General features: G+C 45.1%; 1 protein-coding gene across 1 annotated transcript in view; it reads right to left on the bottom strand.

The window, feature by feature from the left end:
- LOC120030401 (protein inturned-like) overlaps positions 1–24,398 on the bottom strand; it is a 50,880-nt gene extending 26,482 nt beyond the window's left edge. The window contains exons 1-3 of the mRNA XM_038975792.1: positions 24,142–24,398; positions 19,067–19,650; positions 16,442–16,527 (exon numbers count right to left, since the gene is read on the bottom strand). Coding sequence (XP_038831720.1) covers positions 16,442–16,527; positions 19,067–19,650; positions 24,142–24,293 — 822 coding nt within the window. The 5' untranslated portion in view covers positions 24,294–24,398. The remainder of the gene's footprint in view (positions 1–16,441; positions 16,528–19,066; positions 19,651–24,141) is intronic.
- Between the last annotated feature and the right edge of the window lie 225 nt (positions 24,399–24,623).

Here is a 24,623-nt window from a genome sequence, read left to right as displayed (position 1 = left end):
TTATAATTCCTGTAATAACTTGCGGCTGAACTTGAAAGGGGTTCCTTCGTTATTTTACCGTTCATGTCTTCCATAGAGAATGTCTTGATCTACTTCAAATAAGGTCTGTGTTTCGCGGAGGAGCAGACTGACAGGGGACCATGCAGACAAGCTCTGCTTTCTGCACTACAACCTAAAACTTCTTAACTGGGAATATTGAAGACCCATGAAAGCTGGTGGTTCATTTTAACATATGTTCTCATGTTATTTGAGACTAAATTTACTTTATTTATGTATTATATTAAGTTAAAATAAAAGTGTTCATTGTTCATTCAGTATTGTTGCAATTGTCATTATTACAAAAATGTGTGTGTGTGTATGATATATATATATATATATTTTTTTTTTTTTAAATCGGCCCATTAATCGGTATCGGCTTTTTTTGTCCTCCAATAATCGGTATCGACGTTGAAAAATCATAATCGGTCGACCTCTAGTACAGACTCAGTGAGCATGGCCTTGCTATTGAAAGAGGCTGCCATAGGCAGATCTGGCTCTCAGACAGGCTATATGGCCACTGCCCACAAAACAAGGTGGAAACCGAACCGCACTTTCCAACCACCTGCCAAATGTATGACCATAATAGACACACATATTTCCCTCAGATTACACACACACTCACAAAGAATCACATGTTGATCAACTCCCATATCTATTAGGTGAACTATCAGTGTGCCACCTCAGCAGCAAGATTTGTGACCTGTGCCACAAGAAACCAGTGGAGCACAAACACCATTGTAAATACAACCTACATTTATCTGTCTATTTATTCTCTTTCATACTTCAACTCCAGTGCCTTCAGAAAGGATTCAGACACCTTGACTTTTTTCCACATTTTGTTATGATATAGCCTTATTCGAAAAATGTATTAAATAGTTTTTCCCCTCATCAATCTACAGTCGTGGCCAAAAGTTTTGAGAATGACACAAATATACATTTTCAAAGTCTGCTGCCTCAGTATGTATGATGGCAATTTGCATATACTCCAGAATGTTATGAAGAGTGATCAGATGAATTGCAAAGTCCCTCTTTGCCATGCAAATTATCTGAATCCCCAAAAAACATTTCCACTGCATTTCAGGCCTGCCACAAAAGGACCAGCTGACATCATGTCAGTGATTCTCTCGTTAACACAGGTGTGAGTGTTGACGAGGACAGGGCTGGAGATCACTTGGTCATGCTGATTGAGTTCGAATACTAGACTGGAAGCTTCAAAATGAGGGTGGTGCTTGGAATCATTGTTCTTCCTCTGTCAACCATGGTTACCTGCAAGGAAACACATGCTGTCATCATTGCTTTGCACAAAAATGGCTTCACAGGCAAGGATATTGCTGCCAGTAAGATTGCACCTAAATCAACCATTTATTGGATCATCAAGAACTTCAAGGAGAGTGGTTCAATTGTTGTGAAGAAGGCTTCAGGGTGCCCAAGAAAGTCCAGCAAGCGCCAGGGCATCTCCTAAAGTTGATTTAGCTGAGGGATCGGGGCACCACCAGTACAGAGCTTTCTCAAAAATGAGAGCAGGCAGGTGTGAGTGCATCTGCACGCACAGTGAGGTGAAGACTTTTGGAGGATGGCCTCCAGGAAAAACATCAGGGACAGACTGATATTCTGCAAAAGGTACAGGGATTGGACTGCTGAGGACTGGGGTAAAGTCATTTTCTTTGATGAATCCCCTTTCTGATTGTTTGGTGTATCCGGAAAAAAGCTTGTCCGGAGAAGACAAGGTGAGCGCTACCATCAGTCCTGTGTCATGCCAACAGTAAAGCATCCTGAGACCATTCATGTGTGGGGTTGCTTCTCAGCCAAGGGAGTGGGCTCACTCAAAATTTTGCCTAAGAAAACATTCATGAATAAAGAATGGTACCAACACAGTTTGGTGACGTACAATGTATTTTCCAGCATGATGGAGCACCTTGCCATAAGGCAAAAGTGATAACTAAGTGGCTCGGGGAACAAAACATCGATATTTTGGGTCCATGGCCAGGAAACTCCCCAGACCTTAATCCCATTGAGAACTTGTGGTCAATCCTTAAGAGGCGGGTGGACAAACAAAAACCCACAAATTCTGACAAACTCCAAGCATTGATTATGCAAGAATGGGCTGCCATCAGTCAGGATGTGGCCCATAAGTTAATTGACAGCATGCCAGGGCGGATTGCAGAGGTTTTGAAAAAGAAGGGTCAACACTGCAAATATTGACTCTTTGCATCAACTTCATGTAATTGTCAATAAAAGCCTTTGACACTTATGAAATGCTTGTAATTATACCTCAGTATTCCATAGTAACATCTGACAAAAATATCTAAAGACACTGAAGCAGCAAACTTTGTGAAAATTAATATTTGTGTCATTCTCAAAACTTTTGGACACGACTGTACACACAATACCCCATAATGACAAAGCAAAAACAGGTTTTAAAATGTTTTGCTAAAATATTTAAAATAAAAAACGGAAAAATCAATTCACAAGTATTCAGACCCTTTACTCAGTACTTTGTTGAAGCACGTTTGGCAGTGATTACAGCATTGAGTCTTCTTGGGTATGATGCTACAAGCTTGTCACACCTGTATTTGGGGAGTTTCTCCCATTCTTCTCTGCAGATCCTCTCAAGCTTTGTCAGGTTCGCTGGGGAACATTGCTGCACAACTATTTCCAGGTCTCTCCAGATATGTACATTTACATTTACATTTAAGTCATTTAGCAGACGCTCTTATCCAGAGCGACTTACAAGTTGGTGCATTCACCTTATGATATCCAGTGGAACAACCACTTTACAATAGTGCATCTAACTCTTTTAAGGGGGGGGGGGGTTAGAAGGATTACTTTATCCTATCCTAGGTATTCCTTAAAGAGGTGGTGTTTCAGGTGTTTCCGGAAGGTGGTGATTGACTCCGCTGACCTGGCGTCGTAAGGGAGTTTGTTCCACCATTGGGGTGCCAGAGCAGCGAACAGTTTTGACTGGGCTGAGCGGGAGCTGTACTTCCTCAGAGGTAGGGAGGCGAGCAGGCCAGAGGTGGATGAACGCAGTGCCCTTGTTTGGGTGTAGGGCCTGATCAGAGCCTGAAGGTACGGAGGTGCCGTTCCCCTCACAGCTCCGTAGGCAAGCACCATGGTCTTGTAGCGGATGCGAGCTTCAACTGGAAGCCAGTGGAGAGAGCGGAGGAGCGGGGTGACGTGAGAGAACTTGGGAAGGTTGAACACCAGACGGGCTGCGGCGTTCTGGATGAGTTGTAGGGGTTTAATGGCACAGGCAGGGAGCCCAGCCAACAGCGAGTTGCAGTAGTATGTTCGATCGGGTTCAAGTCCGGGCTCTGGCTGGGCCACTGAAGGACATTCAGAGACTTGTCCCGAAGCCACTCCTGCATCGTCTTGGCTGTGTGCTTAAGGTTATTGTCCTGTAGAAAGGTGAACCTTTGCCTCAGTCTGAGGTCCCGAGCGCTCTGGAGCAGGTTTTCATCAAGGATCTCTGTACTTTGCTCCATTCATCTTTGCCTCGATCCTGACTAGTCCCCCAGTCCCTGCCCCTGAAAAACATCCCCACAGCATGATGCTGCCAACACCATGCTTCACCGTAGGGATGGTGCCAGGTTTCCTAAAAGATGTGACGCTTGGCATTCAGGACAAAGAGTTCAATCTTGGTTTCATAAGACCAGAGAATCTTGTTTCTCATGGTTTGAGAGTCTTTAGGTGCCTTTTGGCAATTTCTCCAAGCAGGCTGTCATGTGCCTTTTACAGAGGAGTGGCTTCCGTCTGGCCACTAACATAAAGGCCTGACTGGTGGAGTGCTGCAGAGATGGTTGACCTTCTGGAAGGTTCTCCCATCTCCACAGAGGAACTCTAGAGCTCTGTTAAGAGTGACCATCGGATTCTTCGTCACCTCCCTGACCAAAGCTCTTCTGATTGCTCAGTTTGGCCAGGGCGGCCAGCTCCAGGAAGAATCTTGGTGGTTCCAAACTTCTTCCATTTAAGAACTATGGAGGCCACTGTGTTCTTGGGGACCTTCAACGCTGCAGTTTTTTTTTGAGCACCCTTCCCCAGATCTGGATGATCAATGGAAACAGGATGCTCCTGAGCTCCAATTTGAGTCTTATAGCAAGGGGTCTGAATACTTATGTAAATAAGGTATTTCTGTTTTTTAGTTTTAATACATTTGCAAAAAAATTCTAAAAACCTGTTTTTGCTTTGCCATTATGGGGTATCGTGTGTAGATTGATGAGGATTTTATTTATTTATTAAATTTTAGAATAAGTCTAACGTAACAAAATGTGGAAAAGTCATGGGGTATGAATACTTTCCGAAGGCACTGTATTTGCACATTGTTACAACACTGTACATAGCCAATAATATAACATTTGAAATGTCTCTATTCTTTTGAAACTTTTGTGAGTAATGTTTACTATTCATTTCTGATTGTATAATTCCCTTTTATTTATTGTCTATTTCACTTGCTGTGGCAATGTAAACGTATGTTTCCCATGCCAATAAAGCCCTTTGAATGTAATTGATAGAGAGAGACAGAATAGTATAGTATCATCAGTGATACTTTACTATGAGGGTAGGCAGAGGGCATGGTGGTCCAAACCTTTATACAAACTGCTGCTACGCCCATGTAATAGCTACTGTCTACCATGCTCTACCTGGGAGGGCAGACGTTCACACATGCAAAAGTGCCAACATACATACAGCTGGCCAGCCGCGCATGTAGCCACACACACAGACAAAACACACACAGAGAGAACCACCACCAAAGTTGAAGTTTCCTCGGAGTATGCCAGTTCTACAGTAGCTCCGTCCTAAGCCACGACGGACCGACGAGAGGCCTTGTTGTTTTTTCTCCTCTCTTCTCCTCTCATCTATTCTCTTCCTCTCTTCTCTACAGTGTAATTTTCTATCTGGCCGAGTCTTCTAATCAGCTGTTCTCTCAGTGGCCACAGCGTAATGGTCGTTTTCCTGTGGTTATCCAAAACAACCCCCGCCGCAGTCTGGCTTCTCTCGCTCTCTCTACCTCTGTCTCCCTCTCTCTTTGTAAACGCCATCACTCCCCAGACACTCTGTCATTTACAAATTCCTACTTCTTGGAGGCCCTGTTTTGACTGTGTGAGGAGACGAATGAGCAAAAAGCTTGAGCGGTTTCCTGAATGGCGATCAAAGCACCATTTCTCAGAATTGGACAGTTTTCCTCACGTAAAAAAGTGGAGATTGTTACCTACTATATTAGAGGTCGACCGATTATGATTTTTCAATGCCGATAACGATTATTGGATGACCAAAAAAAGTCGATACCGATTAATCGGACGATTTAAAAAAAAAATATTTGTAATTTTATTTTTTTATTTCACCTTTATTTAACCAGGTAGGCCAGTTGAGAACAAGTTCTCATTTGCAACTGCGACCTGGCCAAGATAAAGCATAGCAGTGTGAACAGACAACAACACAAAGTTACACATGGAGTAAACAATAAACAAGTCAATAACATAGTAGGGGAAAAAAAGAAAAAAAAGAGAATCTATATACAATGTGTGCAAAAGGCATGAGGAGGTAGGCAATAAATAGGCCATAGGAGCGAATAATTACAATTTAGCAGATTAACACTGGGGTGGATAAATCATCAGATGATCATGTGCAAGTAGAGATACTGGTGTGCAAAAGAGCAGAAAAGTAAATAAATAAAAACAATATGGGGATGAGGTAGGTAAATTGGGTGGGCTATATACCGATGGACTATGTACAGCTGCAGCGATCAGTTAGCTGCTCAGATAGCAGATGTTTAAAGTTGTTGAGGGAGATAAAAGTCTCCAACTTCAGAGATTTTTGCAATTCGTTCGAATAATTGTCATTATTCGTAATAATGACAATTACAACAATACTGAATGAACACTTATTTTAACTTAATATAATACATCAATAAAATAAATTTTGCCTCAAATAAATAATGAAACATGTTCAATTTGGTTTAAATTATGCAAAAACAAAGTGTTGGAGAAGAAAGTAAAAGTGCAATATGTGTCATGTAAGAAAGCTAACGTTTAAGTTCCTTGCTCAGAACATGAGAACATATGAAAGCTGGTGGTTCCTTTTAACATGAGTCTTCAATATTCCCAGGTAAGAAGTTTTAGGTTGTAGTTATTATAGGAATATTTCTCTCTATACCATTTGTATTTCATAAACCTTTGACTATTGGATGTTCTTATAGGCATTTTTTTTTTTTTTTTTTTTGCCAGTGTAACAGTATAGCTTCCATCCCTCTCCTCGCTCCTACCTGGGCTCGAACCAGGAACACAACGACAACAGCCTGTCACGAATCCCGCTTCCTGAGTCTGGGTTTGCCTGTGTGTCTGTCCTGGAGTGTGTTTCAGGTGTCCTGGAACGCACCCTGTCTGGTTGCCGGGCGAATTAGCTCGTTGGGAGATTGATGTTCACCCGCACCTGTTTCCCATCAGTAATCTGCACACCTGTCCTGATCATCATCTCTTCCCTTCAAAAGCTCTGACCTGACTTCCATTCCCTGCCGGATCGTTAGCCATGAACAGTATGTTGTGCCTGAGTACCAGACTCCAGTTGGATAGTATTTGTTTTGTTGTTTTCATTTACGTATTGCTTGCCTTGAACTTACCTCCGTTTGTTTTGCCTTCAGTTACTCACCTGGATCATTCACTCCATTCCCGCCTGGTTGACAGAGGATTCTACTACTACATTGGATTCACCTTTTTCCCCTCATCTATTCACCACCGCTGCCCGCTACGCCATCTGGATATATCTACCTTTTCACATTTAATTGTAAATAAATACTCACCTTCTTCCTACGCTCCTTGTCCTGGTCTGCTTCTGGGTTCGATCTTGAAAGATCGTGACACAGCCACCCTCGAAGCAGCGTTACCCATGCAGAGCAAGGGGAATAACTACTCCAAGTCTCAGAGCGAGTGAAGTTTGAAACGCTATTAGCGCGCACCCCGCTAACTAGCTAGCCATTTCACATCGGTTACACCAGCCTAATCTCAGGAGTTGATAGGCTTGAAGCACAGCGAAGAGCCTCTGGCAAAACGCAGGAAAGTGCTGTTTGAATGAATGCCTCCGAGCCTGCTACTGCCTACCACCGCTCAGTCAGACTGCTCTATCAAATCATAGACTTAGTTATAACATAATAACACACAGAAATACGAGCCTTAGGTCATTAATATGGTCGAATCCGGAAACTATCATCTCGAAAACAAGACATTTATTCTTTCAGTGAAATACGGAACAGTTCCGTATTTTATCTAACGGGTGGCATCCATAAGTCTAAATATTCCTGTTACATTACACAACCTTCAATGTTATGTCATAATTACGTAAAATTCTGGCAAATTAGGCGGCCCAAACTGTTGCATGTACACTGACTCTGCGTGCAATGAACGCAAGAGAAGTGACACAATTTCACCTGGTTAATATTGCCTGCTAACCTGGATTTCTTTTAGCTAAATATGCAGGTTTAAAAATATATACTTCTGTGTATTGATTTTGTGAAAGGCATTGATGTTTATGGTTAGGTACACATTGGAGCAACGATACGCACCGCATCGATTATATGCAACGCAGGACATGCTAGATAAACTAGTAATATCATCAACCATGTGTAGTTAATTAACTAGTGATTATGATTGATTGATTGTTTTTTATAAGATAAGTTTAATGCTAGCTAGCAACTTACCTTGGCTTCTACTGCATTCGCGTAACAGGCAGGCTCCTCGTGGAGTGCAATGTAATCAGGTGGTTAGAGCGTTGGACTAGTTAACTATAAGGTTGCAAGATTGAATCCCCCGAGCTGACAAGGTAAAAATCTGTCGTTCTGCCCCTGAACGAGGCAGTTAACCCACCGTTCCTATGTGGTGAGCGCCATTCTACTCAACCATTCCTCCTACAATGGATTTACAGAGACAAAGACATCTTTCTTGATCAAGGGAGCCAATTAAATATGGACAAACATAAAATTCCTAAAACAGTCACACACAGAGATTGTAGATACAGCGCCTTCAGAAAGTATTCACAACTAGACTTTTTCCACATTTTGTTGTGTAACAAGGTGGGATTAAAATTGATTTAATTGTCCTTTTTTTGTCAACAATCTACACAAAATACTCTGTAATGACAAAGCGGAAGATAATTTTCTTTACAAATGTTATAATTTATGAAAAATAAAACACTAACATAGGTGGTTGAATACTTATCTAATCAAGCTGAGTCAATACATGCTAGAATCACCTTTGGCAGCGATTACAGCTGTGAGTCTTTCTGGGAAGGTCTCTAAGAGCTTTGCAGACCTGGATTGTACAATATTTTCACCTAAAAAAATAAATGTATTCTTCAAGCTCTGTCAAGCTGGTTGTTGACCATTAATAGACAGCCATTTTCAAGCCTTGCCATAGATTTTCAAGCCGATTTAAGTCAAAACTGTAACTAGGCTACTCAGGTACATTCAATGACGTCTTGGTAAGCAACTCTAGTGTATATTTGGCCTTGTGTTTCAGGTTAATGTCCTGCTGAAAGGTGAATTTGTCTCCCAGTGTCTGTTGGAAAGCAGACTGAACCAGGTTTTCCTCTGAGATTTTGCGTGTGCTTAGCTGTATTCCATTTATTTTCATACCAAAAAACTCGCTAGTCCTTGCCGATGACAAGCATACCCATAACTTGATGCAGCCACCACCATGCTTGAAAATATGAATAGTGGTACTCAGTGTTGTGTTGTGTTGTATTTGCCCCAGACATAACACTTTGTATTCAGGACATAAAGTAAATTTCTTTGCCACATATTTTGCAGTTTTACTTTAGTAAAATATGAATAGTGGTACTCAGTGTTGTGTTGTGTTGTATTTGCCCCAGACATAACACTTTGTATTCAGGACATAAAGTAAATTTCTTTGCCACATATTTTGCAGTTTTACTTTAGTGCCTTATTGCAAACAAGATTCATGTTTTGGAAAAAAAAATATTCTCTACATGCTTCCTTCTTTTCACGCTGTCATTTAAGTTAATATTGTGGACTGACTACAATGTTGTTGATCCATCCTCTGTATTCTCCTATCACAGCCATTAAACTCTGTAACTGTTTTAAAGTCACCATTGGCCTCATGGTCAAATCCCTGAACAGTTTCCTTCCTCTCCGGCAACTGAGTTAGGAAGGACGCCTTTATCTTTGTAGTGACTAGGTGTATTGATACATCATCCAAAGTGGAATTAATAACTTCACCATGCTCAAAGGGATATTCAATGTCTGCTTTTTTTTGTCATTCAAAAATCATGTTAAACACTATTATTGCACACAGAATGAGTCCATGCCACTTATTATGTGACTTGTTAAGCACATTTTTACTCCTGAACTTATTTAGGCTTGCCATAACAAAGGGGTTGAATACTTATTGACTGAAGACATTTCAGCTTTTAATTTTTAAATAATTTGTTAACATTTCAAAAAATATAATTCCACTTTGACATTATTGGGTATTGTGTGTAGACCAGTGACACAAAATCTTGTTTTAATATATTGTGTTATCCCAGGAGGTCTACCCCGGGAGATGGTAATAGAGGGGAGGTACGTGAGGCGACGTTGGCTCCCTCTGCTGGGAATACGGGAGCTGGGCACCCCGACACGGACAGCTCTAAGTGGAGGTAATTAGAGGAAAGTGCCAACCAGCCGTGGAGGCCAAATAAAAGGAGCACGGTGGCAAACCGCGAGAGAGAACGGGGAGAGACCGACACCAAGCCACAGTAGAGAAGGACTGAGCCAAACCTAAGTGATTTTCTTTATGTTTATTTTCTGTCTTAGTAAAGTTGTTTTTGCCGACTAAAACCTCCCTGTCTCTCTGTCAATCTCTGCACGCTCAACCCAACACTGCACGGTTTACCACATATGGTGGAGAATGCGGGTATCTCAGTAGCTTTGGGTGCCGTGGGGTCGAGCGTACGGAGATTACCATGGAGGAGCTGGTGGCTCAGTTCATCCTCAGCCAGCAGAAGCAACAGGCTCTCCAGGAGCAAGCACTGGAGGAGCAGCCCCAACAAAACCGCAGACTGGTAGCCGTTAAGGGAGGAAGATGACGTGGAGTCGTATTTGTGCACCTTCGAGAGGACGGCCCAGAGGGAAGGATGGCCCAAGCCCAAGTGGGCTAGCCTGTTGGCACCCTACCTCTCTGGGAAGGCCCAGAAGGCCTACTTTGATTCGAACACTGACCAGGCCTCAAATTATGAGGGACTCAAACGGGAGATACTGAGCCGTTACGGGTTCAATCTTCCAAGCCGTGCACAACTGGTCCACAACTGGGCCTTTGACCCCACCCTTTCCACCCATGCTCAGATGAGCAACCTGGTGCACCTGACCAAGGGCTGGCTACTGACGGAAATACCGATCCTTCCCAATGCTCGACAAGCTCGTCCTGGATAAATACCTTCGGGCCCTGCCATACAAGATGAAGAAGACGGTGAGCATGCAGAACCCCCAGAGCCTGAAGGAATTGCTGACTGCGGTGGAAATTCACCAGAACACCCAGGACCTGCTGAGAGGGGCCCGAGCAGAGAGGAGATGCGGCGAGGGGGACGAACAACACAGAGAGAGGCGAGGGGCTGAAGGGGGCCCGGACGGAACCAGCAGAGGCTGTGAAGCGGGAGGGTGACCCAAACCGACCGCGGCGGCTGCTGCTGCTGGACCCAGATCAGAGACGCTGCTATAAGTGCGCTGAGCCGGGGCACCTCGCGTGGCACTGTCCCGGCCGGGAGGAGGCCATGCCCTCCGCATCCCCCAGCTCTGGGGTAACCCGGATGGCAAGTTACGTCACCTCCTGTTGGGCGCACACCGAGACGGCCCCTCCGATGGTTCCTGTACGAATCAATGGCATCGACACCAGCGCTCTGCTGGACTCCGGCAGCATGGTGACCCTGGCCCACCCGCTGTGGCTCACACGAGAGGGGAAGGAGGAACCGGTGGACGAGGAGGTGACAGAGGTACCCAACGGTGCCAGTGAGGATAACCACCACAACGGGGGAGTGCCAGATGTGCGTGGGAGCTGTCCCTAACCTACCCGTGTCCATTCTCCTCGGTCGAGACTGCCCTCTCTTCCAGGCCCTGTGGAGGAGGGACCAGGGGAGGCGAGCACGGGAGGTGGGAAGAAAAGACTGTGCAACCCAACCCCCGCCACGAGATGTGTCCACTGGGCCTGAGTCGGACCTGGAGGAGGGAGATGACCCCGCTTCGGCAAGCGAGCCACCATGCGAGGAAGACCTCAGGCTTCCCTTTATGGAGGTGGAGGCCCTAGATGGACCTCCTGACACTGGAATCCTCACGGGTCAGTTCGGGATGGCCCAGTTAGAAGACCCCAATCTCCAGAACGCTAGGGGCCAGGTGATTGCGGTGGATGGCATACTACCTGGGGTAAGTGATTGGCGCTACCCCCACTTCGCAATCAAGCATCATTTATTGTATCAGGTAGTAAAGCATAATGGGGAGACAAGACTTGTTACTCATACCCAGCCAGTATGTTAGGACTGTGTTGCAGCTTGCCTACACCCACCTGCTTGGGGCACACCTGGGGATGGAGAAAACCAGGGAGCGGATCGGGAACCGGTTCCACTGGCCCGAAGTCAAGCGTGCCATGGAGGACTACTGCCATAGTTGCCTGGAGTGCCAGATCACAGCTCCGAAGGTGCATTATCGAAACCCTTTGGTTCCTTTGCCCATTATAGGAGTGCCATTCGAGCGGGTGGAAATGGATCTGGTGGGTCTGTTAGTGAAGACCGCGAGGGGACATCAATACATCCTGGTCATCGTGGATTACGCCACCCGGTATCCTGAGGCAATCCCGCTACGCACGGCAGCAACAAAAGGTATCGCACGGGAGCCCTTCCATTTATTTAGTCGGGTGGGTATTCCGCGGGAAATCCTGATGGACCAGGGCACCGCGTTCATGTCTCGGGTGATGAAAGATGTCTGCAATCTGTTACGAATAAAACAGGTGAGGACCAGTGTGTACCATCCACAAACGGCCGGGCTGGTGGAACGCTTCAACAAGACCCAAAAACAGATGCTGAAGGTCACCGAGAGAGACGGGAGGAACTGGGACCAGCTGCTGCCCCACCTGATGTTTTCAGTGCACGAGGTACCCCAAGCATCCACGGGGTTCTCCACCTTTGAGCTCCTGTATGGCCGTCTGCCCCGCAGGCTGCTGGACCTAGCCAAGGAGATCTGGGAATAGCAGCCGACCCCCCTTCGCAGTGTAGTAGAACATGTGGAGGAGATGAGGGAGAGGATGACGGTGATTTGGCCAGTGGTGAGAGAGCACATGGCCCAGGCGCAACGTACCCAGGAGCGTGTCTACAACCGGGGGGCCCAACCACGAGAGTTCCAACCAGGTGAGAAGGTCTTGGTGATGATCCCTACAACAGAGAGTAAATTCCTGGCTACGTGGCATGAGCCCTACGACATTGTTGAGCGGGTAGGCGACGTCAACTATAAGGTCCGCCAACCGGGGTGGAGAAAACCCCTCCAGCTGAATTTACTGAAGAAATGGCACGGACGCGAGGCGCTGTGCGTAACATGGACCCGGCCACAGCAGGGCCCGCCCTCGGTCGAAGTTGCAATGGGGGAAGACCTCAGCCCGACCCAACGACAAGAGCTCAGAGAGTTGGTCCAGCGGAATACAGCCGTGTTCTCCGAGGTGCCGGGGCGCACGGATCTCGTGGAACATCATATTCACACCCATCCAGGAGAAAAAGTGCGTAAACGGCCATTCCAGATACCAGAAGCCCAGAGGGTGGCGGTCCAGCGGGAAGTGGCGACAATGCTAGAAATGGGGGTACTGGAGGAGTCACACAGTGAGTGGTCTAGCCCCATAGTGCTGGTTCCGAAACCGGACGGAACCGCCCGCTTCTGTAATGACTTCCGCAGCCTGAACGAGGTCAGTAAGTTCGATGCCTACCCCATGCCCCGGATGGACGAACTGATCGACCGCTTGGGGATAGCGAGATACGTCAGCACCTTGGACCTGACGAAGGGGTACTGGCAGGTGCCACTGGCAGCGGTCTCCCGGGAGAAGACTGCCTTCATCCCGGGGGGGCTATACCACTACCGAGTTCTGCCTTCCGGGCTCCACGGGGCACCAGCGACCTTTCTGCGACTCATGGACCGCGTCCTGCAGCCGCACAGTGAGTACGCCGCTGCTTATCTGGAAGACATAATTGTGCACAGTGACAGTTGGGAGTAACATCTTTGTAGGTTACAGGCCGTGCTGGATGCGCTAAGGGATGCAGGTCTGACCGCGAACCCCCACAAGTGCAAGCTGGGCTACACCGAGGTGGAGTACCTGGGCTATCAGATCGGGAGCGGAAATGTGAAACCCCAAGAAAGAAAGAAAGATTGCTGCCATTAGGGGATAGCCGGTCCCCCAAACCAAGAGGCAGGTGAAGTCATTCCTGGGGTTAGCAGGGTACTACAGTAGATTTGTACCTAACTTTGCCGCAATAGCTTCTCCCCACAGACTATAGGGGGTGCAGTTTTCACTTTTGGGGAAAATCGTATCCAATTTAAACGGCCTCGTACTCAATTCTTGCTCGTACAATATGCATATTATTATTACTATTGGATAGAAAACACTCTCTAGTTTCTAAAACCGTTTGAATTATTTCTCTAAGTGAAACAGAACTCTTTTTACAGCCCATTTCCTATCCGGAAGTGAGATTTCCAAAAGCGAGGTCTCTCTTCAAGAGCTTGTCTATAAAAGGGCATGTCACTTATGACTGTAGAAACACGTCATACACCTTCCCCTGGGTGTCATGCGGAAGTGAGAGCAGAAATGACTTGATTATCTCGTTCTGGGATTGAATACAACCTCTTGGAGTGAGAAGTCCGCCATTATATTTTTTTGGAAGGCGCGAAGTTGGACCTGGAATCGCCTCCTGGAAAACCGTCGTTATAGGTGAATATGATCTCCGGCTTCGATTTTATTTGATACATGTCACAATATCATCCTAAAGTATGTTTTTTCAATATAGTTTAATTATATTATTGAAATTTATTCGGGACTTTAGACGTGATGCGTCGGAGGAATTTGTTCAAGAAGGAGAGGTTAGCGCCGCACGGCCAGTGTGCTTGCTAATTCAAGAGGGAAATAGTTCGTTCTGGATCCAAACAAAGACGGTTCTGAACAAAGGACCCCTTGTACAACATTCTGATGGAAGATCAACAAAGATAAGGACCCAATTTGGGATGCTATTTCATATATCTGTCGAACTGTGCTATCGCTACCGTTTGCCTTGATTCAATGCTGCTGTGCGTTAGCTATTGTAGTAAGCTAATATAACGATATTGTGTTTTCGCTGTAAAACACTTAAAAAAATCGGAAATATTGGCTGTATTCACAAGATCTTTGTCTTTCATTAGCTATCCACCATATATTTTTCTGAAATGTTTTATGATGAGTAATTAGGTAGTTGACGTTGGTGTCTGTATTTACTCTGGCTACTCCCGTGCGATTTCTGACTGTAGCTATGATGGTAGCTATGATGGTAGCAGTAATGTAAAACTGATTTATAGCTCAAATATGCACATTTTTTGAACAAAACATATATTTATTGTGTAACATGTTATAGGACTGTCATCTGAGGGAGTTGTTTCTAGGTTAGTTAGGTTGGTTCTAGGTTAGTTAGGTTGGCTTTGTGCATGCTACCTGCATGCTACCGGTGCTGTGAAAAATGTCTGTCCTCTTTTGTATTTGGTGGTGAGCTAACAAATATACGTGGTGTTTTTGCTGTAATACATTTAAAAAATCGGACATGTTGGCTGGATTCACAAGATGTTTATCTTTCAAATGCTGTATTGGACTTGTTAATGTGTGAAAGTTAAATATTTCTAAAAAAATATTTTTTGAATTTCGCGCTCTGCCTTTTCAGTGGAATGTGGGAGGAGTTCCGCTAGCGGAACGGGGGGCGAGACAGGTTAACAAAGGCCCGACTATCCCAGGAGGTCTACCCTGGGGGATGGTAATAGAGGGGAGGTTGGTGAGGCGACGTTGGCTCCCTCTGCTGGGAATACGGGAGCTGGGCACCGTGACACAGACAGCTCTAAGTGGAGGTAATTAGAGGAAAGTGCCAACCAGCCGTGGAGGCCAAATAAAAGGAGCACGGTGGCAAACCGCGAGAGAGACCGGGGAGAGACCGACACCAAGCCACAGTAGAGAAGGACCGAGCCAAACCTAAGTGATTTTCTTTGTTATGTTTATTTTCTGTCTTATTAAAGTTGTTTTTGCGGACTAAAACCTCCCCGTCTCTGTGTCAATCTCTGCACGCTCAACCCAACACCCCACGGTTTACCACAATATTTTAAACTCAGGCTGTAACAACAAAATGTGGAGAAAGTCAAAGGGTGTGAATACTTTCTGACGGCACTGTACACTTAGCTGGGTTTGGTTCATTTATTTATTGAATAATGTGATTCATGTGTAGGGCAGTGACACAACATCTCTATTTAATTAATTTTAAACTCAGGCTGTAACAACAAAATGTGGAGAAAGTCAAAGGGTGTGAATACTTTCTGAAGGCACTGTACATTTAGCTTGGTTTGGTTCATTAATTCATTGTGCAGAGCAAGATAAGTATCTGGTATTCGTACTTCAGATCCACACACTTTATCTTGAAACTTCAAGCACGTCTCTCATTGAGGTCAATTAATGATGTAGCTCACTTATCTCAGCTCTGAATTCGGCCAACTCAAGGCATTCTAGCCTTATGAATGTGTGACTTTGATCAGAGCTACAGTATAGCATCCATTGGGTTTATGCCAACATGTTGCAGTGACATCCTAGCCCTCACTTAACGTGTGGGGCAGTGGAATGATCCTGACACACATTCTTGGTCTGCCTTGCGTGTCTGTATGTGTGTCTACCTTGCGTCTTAGTGTGTGTGTTTCTGCCTTGTGTGTAGAAACCAGCTTCTAACACTTTCGAGCAGACGTGGTGGTTTGAAAAAATGTGTTTGTTTTTAATTGAGTTCATGTGGAGGACTTCCCTTTCTTTGGTGGCTGTTGCAGAGGCCACGCCTAAAATTGCACCCTAATCCCTACATAGGGCAATACTTTTGATCGGCACCAGGTGCCATTTGGGACACAGAGACGTGTAGGTTTTATGTGGTCTATTCATGAAGAAAACCAAGAGCTGAGAAAGATACATGATCACTAGGGTCAATTCATGTGAATAGAGCTCAACAAACATCTAATCTGTTGAAGGTCTTTGGTATATTTTTGCATTGTGAAAGCAGCATTACAGCTAATAATAAATTTACCTCAAACACAACAGTGCATACTTCCCTCTAACTACTGTTCTTTTAATACGGCAGTAATGAGTGGGGTGGGTGGTCTTGGAAACACACACACACACATACACACCTGTGTAGGCCCAGGAATGCAGGAGAGAACCCTCTCAATGTTCTCTGTGGTAACATCCACATCGTCCACTGCTACTAGGTCATCACCTAAGGAAGAGGAGGAGGAAGTCAATGCATAACAGCAGCATGTTGACATAGATAGCAAAAATAAGCGTCAATAGTGATATTTCTGCAAACGTACTCTATCGAGTCCGTACTGTAGGCTATACAAATGAATGTACAGTTGAAGTCGGAAGTTTACATACACTTACGTTGGAGTCATTAAAACTCGTTTTCAAACCACTCCACACATTTCTTGTCTTAACAAACTATAGTTTTGGCAAGTCGGTTAGGACATCTACTTTATGCTTGACACAAGTAATTTTTCCAACAATTGTTTACAGACAGATTATTTCACTTATAATTCACTGTATCACAATTCCAGTGGGTCAGAAGTTCACATACAGCAGGAGCGATAGAGATACTCACAATGATCGGCTATGAAAAGCCAGCTGACATTTACTCCTGAGGTGCTGACCTGTTGCACCCTCGACAACTACTGTGATTATTATTATTTGACCATGCTGGTCATTTATGAACATTTGAACATCTTGACCATGTTCTGTTATGAAACGCCTGAAGGTACCACGTTCATCTGTACACACAATAGTACGCAAGTATAAACACCATGGGACCACGCAGCCATCATACCGCTCAGAAAGGAGACGCGTTCTGTCTCCTAGAGATGAACGTACTTTGGTGCGAAAAGTCCAAATCAATCCCAAAACAACAGCAAAGGACCTTGTGAAGATTCTGGAGGAAACAGGTCCAAAAGTATCTATATCCACAGTAAAACGAGTCCTATATCGACATAACCTGAAAGGCCGCTCAGCAAGGAAGAAGCCACTGCTCCAAAACTACCATAAAAAAAGCCAGACTACGGTTTGCAACTGCACATGGGGACAAAGATCGTACTTTTTGGAGAAATGTCCTCTGGTCTGATGAATCAAAAATAGAACAATTTGGCCATTATGACCAACACCATCCCATCTGTGATGCACTGGGGTGGCAGCATCATGTTGTGGGGGTGCTTTGCTGCAGGAGGGACTGGTGCACTTCACAAAATAGATAGCATCATGAGGGAGGAAAATTATGTGGATTTTTTTATATATCTTTTTATTTAACTAGGCAAGTCAGTTAAGAACAAATTCTTATTTTCAATGACGGCCTAGGAACAGTGGGTTAACTGCCTTGTTCAGGGGCAGAATGACAGATTTGTACCTTGTCAGCTCGGGGATTTGAACTTGCAACCTTTCCAGTTACTAGCCCAATGCTCTAACCACTAGGCTACGCTGCCGCCCCATATTGAAGCAACATCTCAAGACATCAGTCAGGACGTTAAAGCTTGGTCACAAATGTGTCTTCCAAATGGACAATGACCCCAAGCATACTTCCAAAGTTGTGGCAAAATGGCTTAAGGACAACAAAGTCAAGGTATTGGAGTGGCCATCACAAAGCCCTGACCTCAATCCTATAGAAAATTTGTGGGCAGAACTGAAAAAGCGTGAGCGAGCAAGGAGGCCTACAAACCTGACTCAGTTACATCAGCTCTGTCAGGAGGAATGGGCCAAAATTCAACCAACTTATTGTGGGAAGCTTGTGGAAGGCTACCCGAAACGTTTGACCCAAGTTAAACAATTTAAACGCAATGCTACCAAATACTAATTGAGTGTATGTAAACTTCTGACCAACTGGGAATGTAATGGAAAAAATAAAAGCTGAAATAAATCATTCTCTGTTCTATTATTCTGACATTTCACATTGTTAAAATAAAGTGGTGATCCTAACTGACCAAAGACAGGGAATTTTTACTCGGATTAAATGTCAAGAATTGTGAAAATCTGAGTTTAAATGTATTTGGCTAAGGTGCATGTAAACTTCCCACTTCAACTGCATGTATGCGTGTATCTTTTCGGCCCTGTTTTAAATGAGCTGCACTAAGTCGAATTCCTAACAACTTTGGTTGGTACGGCGAAAAAGTATTGTGTCATCTGTTTTCCAAATAGTACGGTTTTAGTAGAGGAGCACAGTCTGGAGATACAGTCCACGGATATAGAAATAGCCAAACGTGCTGTTGTTTCTTTTTGTATATCAAGGAGTTTCACCTGCCCCTGTGCAGACCTCTATCCATTCCTATCTCCCTAACAAAGACTTCACCTCAATTATATCAAGTATTTAACGAGTCTAGGCTAATTGTTTTAGCATGGAGTGGTAGGCTACATGAAAGGCATGGCTTTAAACACTAACTCATGTGGAGTTTCTTTGCATTCCTTGGTCTGCCCAAAGCAACTGTGTCGACGTCAGTCTCCACAAAAGAAACGATTTGCTGTAAAACACAATTTTATAAGTACTTAATATCATGTCAATTATGTCAATAAAAAATGTCTTTCTGGGATTTCTGCCAGTGCCCATCCAAAGGTCTGGCAATGTGTATATGACAGACACATTAGGTGAGTCTGAAATGGCACCCTTATTCCCTTTAAAGAGCACTACTTTTGACCAGGGCGATTATGGTCAAAATCAGTTGGCTATATAGGGAATAGGGTACCATTTCGGACATCCCCACAGTGAGGTTTTGAACACTCACCGATCAGTATCTGTGCACACTTGATGGCGGGGCTGTTGGGCACCAGGCCGTGGACAGTGATCCTCTCCCCCCTCCCCCCTGCAGGGTCTCCTTGGCCCCAGGACGGGCGATGCACCACCCCCAGCAGAGCCTCCAGTAGACCCCCTCTCTCCGGGGGAGGAGGGGAGCAGCTGCCCAGCCGTTTGGGGTTCAGGTAGACACACACCTCCTTCAGCTGCTGCTGCTGGACCACCAGCCCCGCCCTCTGCCCCGCCTGGTTTTTCAAGATGGACGTCGGAAGCGATGACGAGTCTTTGGCTCCTCCGTCGGGCCCACTCCGCTGGGATGGCCGCCTCTTCCTCCGTAGTATCCTGGCCAGTCTTTTCAGCTTGGGCTCTCCTTTGGTTGGAGTGCCATCAGGACACTTCCTGCACTCCTCACTGATGATCTCCGCCTCCTTCTCGCTGAAGTGCACGTGATTGGTGGAGAGGCCGTTATTGGCGGCAGCCTGAGCTAATGCCGCCTCCTCCTCGCCCTCGCTCAGCTCCAGGTAAAAGAGCTCGCCGTTCTTCTGGACATCGTCCAGCCATTCTGGCTCTAGGTCGCTGGGAATGAACAGACAAAAAGCATAGACTGAGTGAAACTGTTTGAGAGCAGAGTCAAAAGTGATGGTTTGCCTGCCCAGTGAACCCATCTGATAGGGATTGTCAGGTTAATTTGGCAAGAACTACAGTGTAGAGGCGTAAGGCTCGCTTGAGGATTAAAAGTGCATATATTCTAATCAATTTAGAGCACATTGGCTTTCATCACAGTATGTCAGATTAGCCCTTGTCGACTTCAATCCCCATCTAAACATGAGTCTTGTATGAGTCTTGTATGATGCTATTCAAACGGGTTAGTAACACAATTATACTACTGTGTAACAAGTGAAACTCCGTCAAACAGACAGAAAGTCTGATAGCCCATCTTGTATTGTGTTCTGGGTCAGTGAATAACTCCAGTCAAGGAGAGAGCGATGACTGAAAGGTACATTTGTAAGAGGACAACCACCATGTAGGCTACAGGTATAAAGTTGTATGACATACATTGTTGTTTTAATTTAATAATACTTCAAAACAACTACATTTACAAGATGTTTTATTATCCCCTAATCTTCTCTCTTACTCATTCCCAGTGGAGTGCATTTCTGTTCTAATTTATCGTGTGGCATTTGGGGGAAAAGAAAACAACACGCCTGGAGAAAGACTAGAAATTGCATTTTTTGAGACAGGCAGAGACGAGAAAAAGGGAAACCCACATCACCGCCCCGAGGGAGAAAATTCCCTATCTCAGCAAAAAAGAAAACCAAAAAAATTCTGCCAGGCATTTTTTTCTGTCAGTCGGTCTCCCTCTAAATGAAGCTGTGCTGCCTCTGGTAGACTCTTGGAAAACACATCCATAAATTCACTAAGGATGGTAAATAGCATATAATTATTTATGAAGGTTAAGTTTCCAAACTGGAAAAATACATTTCCCCAAACTTTGATAGAAAAGAGGAGGAGAGTAGTATACTAGGCCCGGAATAGTGCAACTACACTGATGATCTGTCCATACCAGTGCAGCAGTGCAGATAGAGCTCTGGTCCATTATCCTCAAAACATCTCAGAGTAGGAGTACTAATCTAGGATCAGGTCCCAACCAGTCCATATAATGTTATTCACGGTGACCTAAAAGGCTAAACTGATCCTACATCAGTACTCATACTCTGAGAGGCTCGTTGGATACGGTGAACTCAACATTTAAACTGATTGTATTTGGATTGCTTGGAATTGGTAGACTAGAGGCAAACAATGGCCAAGTCAATGAGACGGCCAGACAACAATAAAAACATACAAATAATAACATATAGTTGCCATGGAGCCCTAGTAGCAGCCTCAGCACAGAGCTCCGGTAAAAGTGTAGCTACATATTTAGTTATTTTTTAGGTGTTTTTAATTATAGAATTTGAAATCAGCTCTTTTGTTTTTGATAACATAAGAGTTTTAATTGTATATATACAGTATCTGCTGTTTTTGAGCCCCGGATTTCCATATTGACTGACAAATTAGCACTTTTTGGCTTGGCTAGCTTTTTGTTTGCAAGAGTCGCTTGAAGCGTAAGATAGAGGACTACAGCAGTGCTGAGGCAGAGGGCACGTAGTGAGGACAACTGGCTACTATTCTGAACTGTGAATGGTGATCTTTCTGGCGCCCAGACCTGATGAAGCATCAAGTGTCTGCTACACAGAGTGGAAGAGAAGTCCAGTGGCTATAAGATCAACAGCAGACTCCATCACCATCATCAACCATGCAGCTTTCAAAGACTTGGCCTCTATTGGTTGATCTGTCATGATATATTGCTTGTTTGTTTTTTGCTCTTGAAGTACATTGAGATTCTATGAAAGCGCTATAGAAATGTAATAAATTATAATTATAAACTAATCTCATAGAATCCATACACTACACAGAATTTGTTAGGTGAACATAGCAAAGGCCTACCTTGCCTTTATAATAAGAATGTATGCCATGAGCTTAATGAAACAGATGTTGATACTGCAAAGCCATGCATCGATCACTGTCCACACATTGGTGAAGAATAACAGTAGCCAGTAAGCCACCTCTAGACCACTTTACAGTCGGTGTGCATCCTGCTTCACCTGTCAAGTCGCTTCCAGTGAGCTGCCTCGGTTGTCAAGTTATAAAGTTGAGGTGGCAACTGATAACGATAACTAGACAGCTAGACAGCTGAGGTTGCAAACAAGGACTGCCCCCCCTTCTCTGTGGCCGACATGAGTAAAACATTTAAACGCTAGCCGTGTCCTAAGAGCATGCGCAGACCAGCTGGCTGGTGTGTTTACGGACATATTCATATTCCCTATCCCAGTCTGCAGTCCCCACATGCTTCAAGATGGCCACCATTGTTCCTGTTCCCAAGAAGGCAAAGATAACTGAACTAAATGACTACCGCCCCATAGCACTCACTTCTGTCATCATGAAGTGCTTTGAGAGACTAGTCAAGGATCATATCACCTCCACCTTACCAACCACACTAGAAGCACTTCAGTTTGCATACCGCCCCAACAGGTCCACAGACAATGCAATCGCCATCACACTGCACCCTTCCCTATCCCATCTGGACAAGAGGAATACCTATGTAAGAATGCTGTTTATTGACTACAGCTCAGCATTCAACACCATATTACCCTCCAAGCTCATCATCAAGCTGGAGGCCCTGGGTCTCAACCCCGGCCTGTGCAATTGGGTCCTGGACATTCTGACGGGCCGCCCCCCAGGTGGTGAACGTAGGAAACAACATCTCCACTTCGCTGTCCCTCAACACTGGGGCCACACAAGGGTGCGTGCTCAGCCCCCTACTGTACTCCCTGCACGCCTCCAACTCAATCATCAAGTTTGTGTAACAGTTTAACTTTAGTCCGTCCCCTCGCCCCGACCCGGGCGCAAACCAGGGACCCTCTGCACACATCAACAACAGTCACCCACGAAGCATCGTTACCCATCGCTCCACAAAAGCCGCGGCCCTTGCAGAGCAAGGGGAACCACTACTTCAAGGTCTCAGAGCAAGTGACGTCACCGATTGAAAGGCTATTAGCGCGCACCACCGCTAACTAGATAGCCATTTCACATCGGTTAGACTCACCCCCCTTTCGACCTCCTCCTTTTCCGCAGCAACCAGTGATCCGGGTCAACAGCATCAATGTAACAGTTTAACTTTAGTCAGTTCCCTCACCCCGACCCGGGCGCGAACCAGGGACCCTCTGCACACATCAACAACAGTCACCCACGAAGCATCGTTACCCATCGCTCCACAAAAGCCGCGGCCCTTGCAGAGGAAGGGGAACCACTACTTCAAGGTCTCAAAGCGAGTGACGTCACCGATTAAAACGCTATTAGCGCGCACCACTGTTAACTAAATAGCCATTTCACATCGGTTACATTTGCAGACAACACAACAGTAGTGGGCTTGATTACCAACAACGACGAGACAGCCTACAGGGAGGTGGTGAGGGCACTCGGAGTGTGGTGTCAGGAAAACACCTCTCACTTAATGTCAACAAAACAAAGGAGAGGATTGACGACTTCAGGAAACAGCAGAGGGAGCACCCCCTATCTACATCGAAGGTACAGCAGTGGAGAAGGTGGAAAGTTATGTTCCTCGGCGTACACATCACAGACAAACTGAAATGGTCCACCCACACAGACAGTGTGGTGGAGGCTGAAGAAATTTGGCTTGTCACCCAAAACCCTGACAAACTTTTACAGATGCACAATCGAGAGCATCCTGTCGGGCTGTATCACAACCTGGTACGGCAACTGCACCGTCCTCAACCGCAAGGCTCTCCAGAGAGTGATGCGGTCTGCACAACACATCACCGGGGGCAAACTACCTACCCACAATGACATCTACAGCACCCGATGTCACAGGAAGGCCAAAAAGATCATCAAGGACAACAACCACCCGAGCCACTGTTCACACCGCTACCACCCAGAAGGCGAGGTCAGTACAGGTGCATCAAAGCTGGAACCTTGACACTGAAAAACAGCTTCTATCTCAAGGCCATAAGACTGCTAAACAGCAATCACCAACTCTTAGAGGCTGCTGCCTACATTGAGACCCACTCACTGGCCACTTTAATAAATGGATCACTAGTCACTTTAAACAATGCCACTTTAATAATGTTTACATATCTTACATTACCCATATCATATGTATTACTGTATTTTATACCATCAATTGCACCTTGCCTACGCTGCTCGGCCATCGCTCATCCATATATTTATATGTACATATTCTCATTCAACCATTTAGATTTGTGTGTATTAGGTAGTTGTTCGGGAATTGTTAGATTACTTGTTAGATATTACTGCACTGTCGGAACTAGAAGCACAAGCATTTCGCTACACTTGCATTAACATCTGCTAACCATGCGTATGTGACCAATACAATTTGATATGATTTGTATTTTGCAAACAGTCAGGCAGCCCTTCAATACCATAGCCCTCTCAAAAATAGGGTTTCTCTTTGGAAGCAACAAGCAATAATGTACAGGGTTATCTTACTCCGAGTAGTCGGACTGACAGTAACTTGATGATGTTGATTCACTATCATTCCCGTTGTCATGCAGTTCCTCCCTGTCGTCGCCCTCCCGTCTCGGGTGCTTACGCGCAGCTGCATGGGGCTCGAGCGTCCCGCTATAATCTTTAGTAGTCATAATTCCATTCGTTAAATGTGTTCGACAAGATGATACAGGTCATAACTCTAAACATTAAGCTAATACGTTTGAGCTACTTTCTACTTTGTGAGCATTGGCAGTCTATCGCCATGTTGTCTGCATACGGGCTCTTCAACTACGCCACGTGACGCAAATTGTCTCAGTGTGGTTGGCTGATGTTCGTGTTTCCTTGACAACATGGAAGCTTTCCGTTAGCAGGGTAGAAAACAGACAAGGGAGTAGGGACACAGAATCACCCGTGCCCCCGTCTAGCCACTAATACGCGTGCAATAAAAAGAGGTTGATTGAATAAATGTTTCAGTGTAACAA

Source organism: Salvelinus namaycush, chromosome 36 (genome assembly GCF_016432855.1).
Source record: "Salvelinus namaycush isolate Seneca chromosome 36, SaNama_1.0, whole genome shotgun sequence".
Classification (NCBI taxonomy): Eukaryota; Metazoa; Chordata; class Actinopteri; order Salmoniformes; family Salmonidae; genus Salvelinus; species Salvelinus namaycush.
Note: the sequence above shows the minus strand (reverse complement) of the source record. Positions and strands in the feature narration are given on the sequence as shown.